Here is an 11,813-nt window from a genome sequence, read left to right as displayed (position 1 = left end):
TAGCGCTATTATATATCTGGACATTCACATTCTTACATCACATACAAGTATGTATGTAGAAATACCATCTGTCAACCTTACATATGGTCATAGGCATATTCCCTTTTGCCTAGACATACCTGATCATTCAGCCTATCTTCCCATCTATTTAGATGGTGGCATAGTGACTAAGGCATTTGACTTCTAACCAGAAGGCTGGCAGTTCAACCCCACCAGCCACTCCTCGGAAGTAAGATTGAGCAATCTACTTCTGTAGTGATACTGCCTTGAAAACCCAAGGAGGACTCGCTATGAGTTGGATCCAACTCGATGGCAGTGAGTTTGGTTCTTTGGTTTGGTGGCATAGTGGATGGATAAGGCATCTGGCCGCTAACCAGAAGGTCAGCAGTTAGCAGCCACCAGCTCTTCTGCAGGAGGAAGATGGGGCGATCTACTTCTGTAAAGATTTACAGCCTTGGGAACCCAATGAGGGTCAGTATGAGTCGGGATCGACTCAATGGCAGTGAGTTTGTTTGTCTTTTGTTTCCCATGTATTTACTCAATATTAATGTTTGTTATCACTGACAGCTCAGGATAGTAAAAGGGTTTATCTTTGTTGTCTGTACTTCTTGTGTACATCTCTTTGTCTTCCTCTTCCTCAGTTCCCTGGCTCCCTTTAACTTCCAGTACTGGAAGGGGTTTCTCTCAAGGGCCATGAGTTTCCTTCTTCAAGCACCTAAAGTCAAACTGCTTGCTCTAAACTCAAAAAAAAAAAAAAAAAAGAAACAGTCATTTTTTTTTCTCTGCAGGTCTTGCCTTCAAATGTAAATCTTCTGCTTTCTCGGTAGTTGTAGGTAGATCTCCATGTTTTTCCAAATGCAAATTTTCTGTCTCTAAAGGTTCTGGAGGAAGATCTGTCCTGGAGGAAGTGCAGCTAGAATGCTCCTTGGAAGTGAGAATGGCCAGACTTCATCTCACCTGTTTTGGTCATGTTGTAAGAAGGGACCATTCCCTGGAGAAGGATGTCATGCTTGGTAGGGTGGAGGGTCGACAAAAGAGGGGAGGCCTTCAACGAGATGGATTGACACGGTGGCTGCGATGATGGGCTCAAGTATAGCAGGGATTGTGGGGCTGGCGCGGGATCGGGCAGTGTTTCGTTCTGCTGTGCATGGGGTCGCTATGAGTTGGAAACGACTCCACGGCACTTAACAACAACAACAAAGATTCTGGGTGGGGCTTAGGTTTTCTACCTAAACCCACAGTACTCTACACACAGGACTTGAAACAAAAAAACCTGTATTTCTTCGGGGCAAATTCTAGTTCCCCTTTTAGCATATCCAAACAAGTATTGGCTAAAGATGGACTTACACATTCTCTGTTATTCATACCCAATATTCATTGCTAACATACAATGAGGAAAAAGAACATTCAATATCCATACTACATTCAGATAAACACATAATCCTTTTAAAATATTCCAGTTTCATTTCTTCGCCTTGACTGCCTCCCCATTCTATGCATATGGCCTCTGGCTGGATGTAACCCAAAGTGCTGGCTTCTAAATCAATCATCTCCTTTAATCAGCCTGGCTCTTGCTTCAGGTCTTTCTCCTCTCAGCTGCAGCAAAATATCTCTTACATTCCTTTCCGCCATTACAGTTAACAACAACCAAAACCAAAAAACCAAATTCACTGCCATCAAGTCAATTTCGGCTCATAGCAACCCCTCCTTGGGTTTCTGAGGCAGTATCTCTATGGAAGTAGATTGCCCAGTCTTCCTTTGGAGGAGTGGCTGATGGGTTTGAACCACTAGTCTTCTGGTTAGCAGTCAAATGCCTTAAGCACTACGTCACCAGAGCTGTGAACAACAATCAAAGCAACCATTTAAGAATCAAAAGTTTCACTTCCCAGGCCTCTTCCTTCTTTTTCTTACAAAGTCCCATGTCTACATGAGTCTGGAGGCATTGCAATGAATCCTACTTCTGACACCAACTCCAAGGGACAGCATCTTCTGATCTCCTCCAACCTCATAAGGGGGAAACAGAGTCACCATCAACATCCCAAGGTTTATTCCTGTAAGTCCAGACATGCTGCCACCCTCCAATTCTAACGTTAGCCTTTTTACTAATTCTGACACCAACCATCCCTCCCACGGCACTCAATAGTATTTCTCTGCTGGGTTCAATAATTCACTGCAATGGCCACACAGAACTCACAGACAATACTTACAATTATGGGGTTTATTAGGGAAGTAACAGGCTGTAAGTCAAGTTCAGGAACACTCTCAGGTTACAATTTTTCACTTAGGACCAGCTACCTTTTGCTATGCCCTCAGGCATGTCTCTCTGGCCCTTGGCTTCCACCCTGCTTGGGCAAGGGTTACAAAACTCTTTTAGCCCTGCCAATAGGTACAAGTAGGTGCACCCCACTCTGCCAGCAAACCTCCTTCCCAAAGGGACTCAGCTTTCTCACTCTGTGGGCCAGTCAGCCTGCCACTCTGTCTTGTGCCTCTTGGTTCTACTGCCATCTCTCTGCCAGGTGTCTCTGCCTAGGTAGTCCAGTGCAAGGATCTCCAGTCCAAGGGTGTGCTCTGCTCCACTCCACCTTCAGCTATTCTCTCTTGATGGCAATGAGATCCCCACTTTTGCCTCTAAAAAAAACCCAAACTTACTGCCATCAAATCAGATCCAACTCATAGCGACCCCTCCTTGGGTTTCTGAGGCAGTATCACTACAGAATAGATTGTCCAAACTTCCTTCTGAGGAGTGACTAGTGCGTTTCAACCACCAGCCTTCTGGTTAGCAGTCAAATCTCTTAGGCACTATGCCACCAGAGCTCCCACTTTTGCCTCTGGGAGGGCTCATTTTAAGCCTAGCAGAATGACAAAACTAACCAATCCCCACATCAGAGTTCCACACACCTTATTGCATGGTGGGAGTGACACACACTATGGCTAGAAAAGCCATACCAAGTAATTCACTGCACTAGAGTGGCCAACCAACACGTGAAGAAATGCTCATGATCATTACCCATTAGAGAGATGCAAATCAAAACAACAGTGAGATATCATGTCACTCCAGCAGTAAGAGCAAAGTTCAATAAGACAGAAAACAACAAATGCTGGTGAGGGTGTGAAAAGATTGGAACTCTCATACACTGCTGGTGGGACTGTAAAATGGTGCAACCACTGTGGAAAATGCTTCCTTACAAGGTTGGCAATAGAAATACTATTTGATCCAGCAACCACACTACTAGGTATATATCCTTGGGTTTCCGAGGCAGTATCACTATGGAAGTAGTTTGCCCCATCTTCCTTCTGAGGAGTGGCTGGTGGGTTTGAACCTCCAGCCTTCTGGTTAGCAGTCAGGTGCCTTAGGCACTATGCTACCAGAGCTCCTGGACAATGAATAAGGACAATGAATATCCTAAAGAAGTGAGAATCAGGACATGAATAGATACATGCACACCCATGTTCATTGCGGCACTATTCACAATAGCAAAGAGATGGAAACAACCTAAATGCTCATCAATAGATGAATGAATAACCAGACGATGGTACATACACATAGTGGAACACTATGCAACACTAAAGAATAATGAAGAATCCATAAAACACTTCATAATGTGGATGATCTTGCAGGACATTATTCTGAGTGAAATAAGCCAATCACAGAAGGACAACTATTACAGGAATTCTCTATTAAAAAAGTCAAGGGAAGGTTTACACTGAAAGGAACCTTTTTTGGTGGTTACCAGCGATGAGAGGGGAGGGAAGGGAAAATTGCTAGATAGGTAAGAGATATGTATTGATTTGGGTGAAGGGAAAGGCAATATACCAAAAAGGGGTCACCAGCACAATAATACTAAGGAAAAGGAAGACATGGGCAGGTGCACAAGAGGTATAGACAACAAAGGTAAATACTTTTACATACACAGTACTGTGTTATCAGTAATAACAAACATTAATCTATGGGTAGATGCATAGATAAACAGGCAAGATGATCAGGTATGGGTAGGCTAAAGGGAATATACCTGTGACCATGTATAGGTTTGGCAGATGGTATTTCTACATAATTATTTGTATATGGTATAAGAATATCCACATATATAGTAGAGCTAACAGGGAACAAAGTTATGATCACTTCTTAGCCATAGCCAAACACCTTAAGGGAGTGAGTCTCTGGGCCCAGTCACAGGAAGCACCAGTTCAGTTGGCATAACATGCTACACAAAAACATTGTTTTACATCCTACTTTGGTGAGTAGTGACTGACTGGGGTCTTAAAAGCTTGCGAGTGTCAGTATAAGGTGCAACTATTCATCTCTCCTCATTTGGAGCAAAGGAGAATGGAGAAAATCAAAGATACATGGAAGCAATTAGTTCAGGAGACTAGTGAACTATGGGAACCTTAGCCTACACCACCCTGAGACCAGAAGAGCTAGATGGTTACCACTGTCAACCACTCAGAAAGGGATCAAAATTAGAGATCCAGATAGAGTGGGAGAAAAATGTGGAACAAAACTCAAAATTATAAAAAAGACCAGGCTTAGTGGTCTGATAGAGATTTGTGAAACCCCAAAGACTATGGCCCCTAGTCACCCTTCAGGCCTGGCATTGAACTCACCCTCATGGCTAAACTTTCAGCCAAAGACAAGCCTACAAGATGAACAAGTATACCAGGGAGGTGCAACCTTAAAAATCTCAATGATGAGAGATCAAAAGGCCAGCATTTGCAGGTAGAAAGTTCAGAAGGCAGGAATGCATAGGAAAGGACACAAGGAAAAGATAACCACAGGGAGAAAGTGGGAAGAAATACTATTTGATCCAGCAATCACACTACTAGGTATATATCCTAAAGATATTTATGGATATTTCAGTCAATGACACAAAACAAAATATGTATGAATTGTTGAATGGAAAACAAATTTGCTCTGTAAAACTTTCACCCAAGTCACAATTAAAAAAAAAAAAAAGAAAAAGATTTGAGCTAGTCTTCCACTCTGATGCCCTCTTGTTGCGAGAGATTAGGGTTTCCTTAAATGCTGTCAAGAAAGTTCCATGGCTTTCAAAGTCTTGACTTGGTGATCAATTCTATGGAACTTAGGCTGTTTTCCTTACATCTCTCTAGTGCCAGACTGTAAAAAACGGTGTGGCTGAGGCACCTTACCTCCTATAACCTCATGAAGGGGGAGAATCACCATCAGCAGCACCAGCCTAAGGCTGATCATTAGGTAGATGTCAGATGTGCCTCCTCTCTCCAACCTTATTACCATTTCTAACACCAGCCGTCCCTCCCACGGCACTTTCTACTTCTCTGCTGGGTTTGACAATTTGTTGTAATGGCCACAAAGAATTCACAAACAATATGGGTCTTATTAGGGAACTAATAGGAGGCATAGGAGCTCTGGTAGCATAGTGGCTAAAGCACTTGACTGCTAACCAGAAGGCTGGCGGTTCAAACCCACCAGCCACTCCTTGGAAGGAAGGTTGGGCAATCCTACTCCCGTAGTGATACTGCCTCGGAAACCCAAGGAGGGGTCGTTATGAGTTGGGGCTGACTTGGCGGCATATAACAACAACAACAACCATAGGAGGCACGCTATTTTCAATTGCCTCATATGCATGTGAAGGCTGGACAATGAATTGTTGTTGTTATGTGCTGTGGACCGACTCACAGCTACCCCTCCTTGGGTTTCCGAGGCAGTATCACTACAGAAGTAGTTTGCCCCATCTTCCTTCTGAGGAGTGGCTGGTGGGTTTGAACTGCCAGCCTTCTGGTTAGCAGTCAGGTGCCTTAGGCACTATACTACCAGAGCTCCTGGACAATGAATAAGGAAGACCAAATAAGAGTTGATGCCTTTGAATTGTGGTGTTCATGAAGAATGTTGAAAATACCATGGACTGACAGAAGAACGAACAAAAATATAGCTGGAATGCTCCTTGGAAGCGAGAATGGGCAGACTTCATCTCACTTTGGTTGTTTTGTCAGAAGGGATCATTCCCTGGAGAAAGATATCATGCTTGGTAAAGTGGAGGGTCAGTGAAAAAGGGGAAGACCCTCAACAAGATGGATTGACACAGTGGCTGCAACAACAGGCTCAAGCATAGCAGGGATTGTCCAGATGGCACAAGACCAGGCAGTGTTTCATTCTGTTGTTACAAAAACGGCAAGGAGGCCACATGTTCCGACCTCCTCTAATCCCACAAAGGGAAGACAGGGTTACCAGCAGTAACCCAAGGCCTATTACTACCAGGCCAGACATGTTGCCTCCCTCCAGTCCTTTCTCCAACCGTTCCTCCCAGAGCACCCACCACCTCTCTCCTGGGTTCGATAATTCGCTGCAGTGGCCACACAGAACTCACAGATTACAGGGTTTATTAGGGAAGCACCAGGCTACAACTCAAGTTCAGGAAGAACGCTCAGTCTCTCTCCCAGCCCACCGTCCCTCAGCCAAGAGTCTCTCACAGTCTCTTTCCCAGCAGTGCTGGTCCCTCAGTGTCTCACTCAGCAATGCGTGTCTCTTGCGTCTCTTTCCCAGCAGCACGTGTCTCTTTCAGGGGCGCGTGTCTCTTTCAGCAGCACGTCTTCCTCCACCAGCAGTCAGAGAGAGTTCTGCCTCCAGGAGGCCTCCTTTTGAGTCCGGAAGGGTAGTCAAACTAGCCAATCACAGCATCAGAACTCTAAGCACATGAGAGAGAATGGGCACCTCCCAGAACATTGTATTGTGCCACTCCCAACAGAAATAACCCAGGTGGATAGCTTCAGCAATCAGGGGCTGCTCAGTTGCTCATACAAAATCCCACCCTGGAGTTTACAAAGACTTATGGGTAGAAAAGCCACACTGAGTAATTTACTACACCGCAGTTGTACATAGGGTTGCTATGAGTTGGAGCCAACTTGACCTAACACTACGATCAGGATTGGAGGAAGAATCACTAACAACCTGAGATACGCAGACAATACAACTTTGCTTGCTGAAAGTGAGGATGACTTGAGGCACTTACTGATGAAGGTTGAAGAATACAGTCTGCAGTATGGATTACATCTCAATATAAAGAAAACAAAAATCCTCACAACTGGACCAATGAGTAGCATTACAATAAATGGAGAGAAGATTGAGGTTGTCAAAGAATTTACGTTGCTTGGTTCTAAGATCGATGCCAATGGAAGTAGCAGTCAGGACATTAGACGACGTGTAGCATTGTGAAAGTCAACCGCAAAGGAACTGTTTCAAGTGATGAGCAGCAAGGATGTCTCCTTGAGGACTAAGGTGTGCCAGACAGAAGCCATGATATTTCCAATCACCTCGTATGCATGTGAGAGCTGGACAATGAATAAGGAAGACAGAAAAAGAGTTGATTCTTTTAAGCTGTGGTGCTGGAGAAGAATGCTGAAAGTACCATGGACAGCTAAAAGAACTAACAGATCTGTCCTGGAGGAAGTGCACCCGAAATGTTCCTTGGAAGTGAGAATGGCCAGACTTCATCTCACCTATTTTGGTCAGGTTGTCAGAAGGGACCATTCTTTGGAGAAGGATGTCATGCTTGGTAGGGTGGAGGGTCGATGAAAGAGGGGGAGGCCTTCCACGAGATGGATTGACACAGTGGCTGCGATGATGGGCTCAAGTATAGCAAGGACGTGGAGCTGGCGCAGGATCGGGCAGTGTTTTGTTCTGCTGTGCATGCGGTCGCTATGAGTCTGAAATGACTCGACAGCACCTAACAAACAAAAAACAACAATACGATACAACTCAGGATCAAGAAAGACTCAGAATACAGTTTGTGGGTAAGGACAGCCTCTTTTTAGCTATGCCCATAGGCAAGCCTCTCCCTGGCCCTAACCTTTTTGCCTTTTGGGCAGGCCGGGTCTTTGCCCTGCTTGGGCAAGTGTTACAAAGCTTTTTAGCTTCACTGATAAGTACTCAGAGACACCCCATTTTGCCAGTAAGCCTCTTGCCTGAAGGCACTTAGCTTTCTTGCTTCTTGGGCCTGGAAGCCCACCAGGCCGTCTCCTGCCAGTGTCCTGTTTCTGTTGCTGGCATTTCTATGCTGCTGCTTCTCATCACCTCTCAGCTCCAGTGTTACAGCGCTCTCTCTTTGTATCTATTAGATCAAGAAGGTTCACAGTGCAGGGACCCCAGGTCCAAAGGACTTACTCTGCTCCTGGCTCTTCTTTTTTGATGGGTGGGAGATCCCTCTTTCTGCCTCTGAGGTGGCTTGTTTTAACCCTACCAGGATGGCAAAACTGACCAATCCCCTACTTATGGTTCCATACACCATATTTGCATAGTCCCACTTCCACACAGGTGCCTTATTTATATTATGAGCAAGCTATCCAATCCCCTTGTTGGGCTACAAGCACTCATTTACACCAGCCACTCCTCGGAAGGAAGGTTGGGCAATCTACTTCCACAGTGATACTGCCTCGGCAATCCAAGGAGGGGTCTCTATGAGTCGGTCCGACTTGTCGGCACATAACAACAACAACAACAGCCCAGTCATTTGATAGGAGTTACAAAGACTATAGCTAGAAGGGTCATGTTAAGTAATTCACTACACTACAGCCAGAGATACTGCACTAGTGCCATGAGGTTACTGAGGAAGGGTCTATCATGGTCCCAGCCCTCAAAAACCTAATAAACTGTATACAATATTATTATTATTAGTAGTAGTATACTGTTTCCATATGATAGAACCTACTAAGGTCTAGGAGGGTAGGGACTATGTTTTGTTCACCATTGTCCCCAGGGCCTTTAATATTGTTAAATGAATGTAATTAGAGGCTTGAGATATGAAGATGCAGGATGTGGCTATGTGTTATGACAAATAAGAATAGCATGCATCCAGAGAAGGGGAGCTGGGGCTTAGTGTGGTTGTAAAGTCCACCCTCGCAGAAAACAAAGACAGCATACTTAACCAAGGTGAGGTACTAGATGACAGAAGTAGAAGCATCAGCTGTAGGAGATTTCATTCCTGTGTCTATGGTCTTTAGTCCCATACCTATTGAGTTCTCTAAGTACACAACTGCTTTGGGGAATGAGGCATTGTGAAGTAAGAGATGGAGAGTGGAAGGTCTGAATTCAGATTCAGCCACTAGGTGACCTTGAGCAATTCTGAGGCTCAGTATTCTCATATGCAGAATGGAAGCAGTAGTGCTATTTTATACAGTTGTCTTGAGGACCAAAAGATATAATACGTATGAAGAAGCATACTTCCCTTAATCCGTCAGCATAGCGGGCAGCTGTGAGAAATGGGGATGCAGGATAGAAGAGACAGATCCTAACAGCATTCTAGGTTCTAGGAACCCCAGGCCCTGCCCATAGACATTCTCCTGTTATCTTTGTCCTCCTCAGCCACACACGTGCACAGACACTAGCTGCTGTTCAGGAGCTGAGTTAATTGGTTTAAAGTCTCTTTCTTATCTTTTCCCCTGGCAGGCAGTAGCTGTGCTGGTAGCAGTACCGACACAGACAGAAGCAGCTCTGACAAGGACAGAGTTTCCCCACCATGGCTGGTACTCAACCGCTGGCCAGCGTTGGGCGCCGGTTCCGGATTCGCAGCCTCCTGGCCCGACAGTGCCTGGCAGAGTTTCTGGGTGTGTTTGTGCTCTTGGTAGGCAGGGTAATTGGGGGAAGGGAATAAGGGAGGTGGGTAAAAGTTTTTGGCTCCTCCTGTTGTCGCTGTCTCTACCTGTTGGAGCCCTACTTTCTTTCAGCTTTCCATCACTTTTCTCCTTTGCCCCATCTTGTCTCTCCTAATCACTCCTCCTCTTCTGCTTCCCTTCCCATCTGCCCCCTTCCTTCTCGTCTTTACCCTTCTTTCTCCAGTTATCTCACTCTTTACCCTTCCCTCTTTCTGCTTTTCTCCCTTCCTTGCTGGTCCCTCATGTCCGCTCACCTCTCTTGGTCTCTCCTTTAACTTTCCAAGCCTCTGTCTCTCGTTATTCTCCCGGCCTCCTTGCTCCTCGTCTCCTTCTCCCATCAGCTCCTCACTCAGGGTGCTGTGGCCCAGGCTGTCACTAGTGGAGAAACCAAAGGCAACTTCTTCACCATGTTTCTGGCTGGCTCTCTGGCTGTTGTCATAGCCATCTATGTGGGTGGCAATGTCTCAGGTGAGGAGGGTGGGGCCTGGTCTTCAGAGGGAGTGGGTCTTGCATGTGAATGTGGTACGTGGTGATGGTGAAAGGCAGAAACTGCAGTGACTCATGGACATTATCTCCTCGAGAGTGGCTGGTACCCTGGACTAAGATATGCCTTTGGCCACCTCCCGCCCCTCCCCTTTTGTATTTCTCCACTTCCCTTCCTCATCTACACAGAGATCTACTGCAGGGTATCGAAGGTGAGTGCTCTCCTTTGGCGTCCCCTCTAGGGCTCATCTCTGTATCCATGTGCCTGGATGGAGCCTTGAGACACTATGTGTTATAGTGGAAAGAGCAGACAGACCCAGGTTCAAACCTTGGTTTCACTGTGTGACCTTGGTAACCTCTTTAAGGTCAACTTCCTAATGTAAATGGCAGGAATGACAGTATCTACCTTTAGATAAGAGAAAGAGTAGTTAACCTGCTGACAGCACCTGGCAGCAGGCAGTTGATGGATGTTGGTTTTCTTTCCTTCTCCCTGAAGGGGCCCACATGAATCCAGCCTTCTCCTTGGCCATGTGCCTCCTGGGACGCCTCCCCTGGGCCAAACTCCCCATCTACTCCTTGGTGCAGCTGCTATCTGCTTTCTGTGCTTCGGGTGTCACCTATGCTCTCTACTATGATAACAGAGGGAACAGGATTAGAGGCACCTGGTTTGGGTTGGGGTGCCGTGGAACAGTTTTAGATGAGCAAAGATGGAAACCCTGGGTGTCCCCCTCCCCACAGATGCCCTACAGAACTATACAGGTGGGAACCTGACAGTGACCGGCCCCAAGGAGACAGCCTCTATTTTTGCCACCTACCCAGCCCCCTATCTGACCCTGAACAATGGCTTCCTGGATCAGGTAGGTGTGAGAGGAGAGACCTGGTAGAGCTCCAACCTTTGCCGCTGTTCCCGTGGACTCCAGTTTATTGTTCAGGCACTGGATGGGGTGTGGGGTTAGTTCTATCCTGGTTCTCACCTCCAGCCCAGGTGCCACTGTTTATAAAGCCAAATGACTTGGGGGTAGTGGTGGCCTGGAGTGTTTGGCTGAGAGAGGGCAGATAGGATACCTGGAAGCTGACCCATCAGCTCTACCTCTGTCACCTCCAAGGTTCTAGGTACTGGGATCCTGATTGTGGGCATCTTGGCCATCCTGGATACACAGAACAAAGGAGTGCCTGCAGGCTTGGAGCCTGTAGTGGTGGGGCTGCTGATCCTGGTCATTGGGCTATCCATGGGTGCCAACTGCGGGTTCCCACTCAATCCTGCCCGGGACCTAGGCCCACGACTTTTCACCTACGTGGCTGGCTGGGGCCCTGAAGTCTTCAGGTGCGTGACTGCTTTTCCTGGTGCTGTTGTTATTCCACTCTGCTCTGCTAAGGGCTCTATCCTGGCTCCCCAGCTCTCTCCTTTTAAATAGTTATCTTGGCCTCTTAGGACAGTGTCCCTCCTTCAAGCCCCAGATTCTCCCTTGCCTCCCCTTTCACTAAAGCAGTAAGATTTAAAGGTTTGTCCTTGGGTATATAATATTACCTGTGTGGGCATTAGTAAACCCATCAGCAAAATGGGTTGTTGCTGCTATGTGCCATCGAGTTGGACCCAACTCATAGTGACTCCTCTTTGGGTTTCTGAGGCACTATCATTATTACAGAGGGAGCTCTGGTGGCGTAGTGCCTAAGGCACTTGACTGCTAATCAGAAGGCTGGTGGTTCAA

General features: G+C 46.3%; 1 protein-coding gene across 1 annotated transcript in view; it reads left to right on the top strand.

The window, feature by feature from the left end:
* Positions 1-9,485: 9,485 nt before the first annotated feature.
* The window catches only part of AQP10 (aquaporin 10), a 3,154-nt gene continuing 826 nt past the window's right edge, over positions 9,486-11,813 (top strand). The window contains exons 1-5 of the mRNA XM_007948534.1: positions 9,486-9,590; positions 9,963-10,089; positions 10,601-10,737; positions 10,842-10,961; positions 11,211-11,428. Coding sequence (XP_007946725.1) covers positions 9,486-9,590; positions 9,963-10,089; positions 10,601-10,737; positions 10,842-10,961; positions 11,211-11,428 — 707 coding nt within the window. The remainder of the gene's footprint in view (positions 9,591-9,962; positions 10,090-10,600; positions 10,738-10,841; positions 10,962-11,210; positions 11,429-11,813) is intronic.

This window comes from Orycteropus afer, unplaced genomic scaffold (genome assembly GCF_000298275.1).
Source record: "Orycteropus afer afer isolate SDZICR_OR568_19922 unplaced genomic scaffold, OryAfe1.0 scaffold00217, whole genome shotgun sequence".
Classification (NCBI taxonomy): domain Eukaryota; kingdom Metazoa; phylum Chordata; class Mammalia; order Tubulidentata; family Orycteropodidae; genus Orycteropus; species Orycteropus afer.
This window is presented reverse-complemented; position numbering and strand designations above follow the sequence as displayed.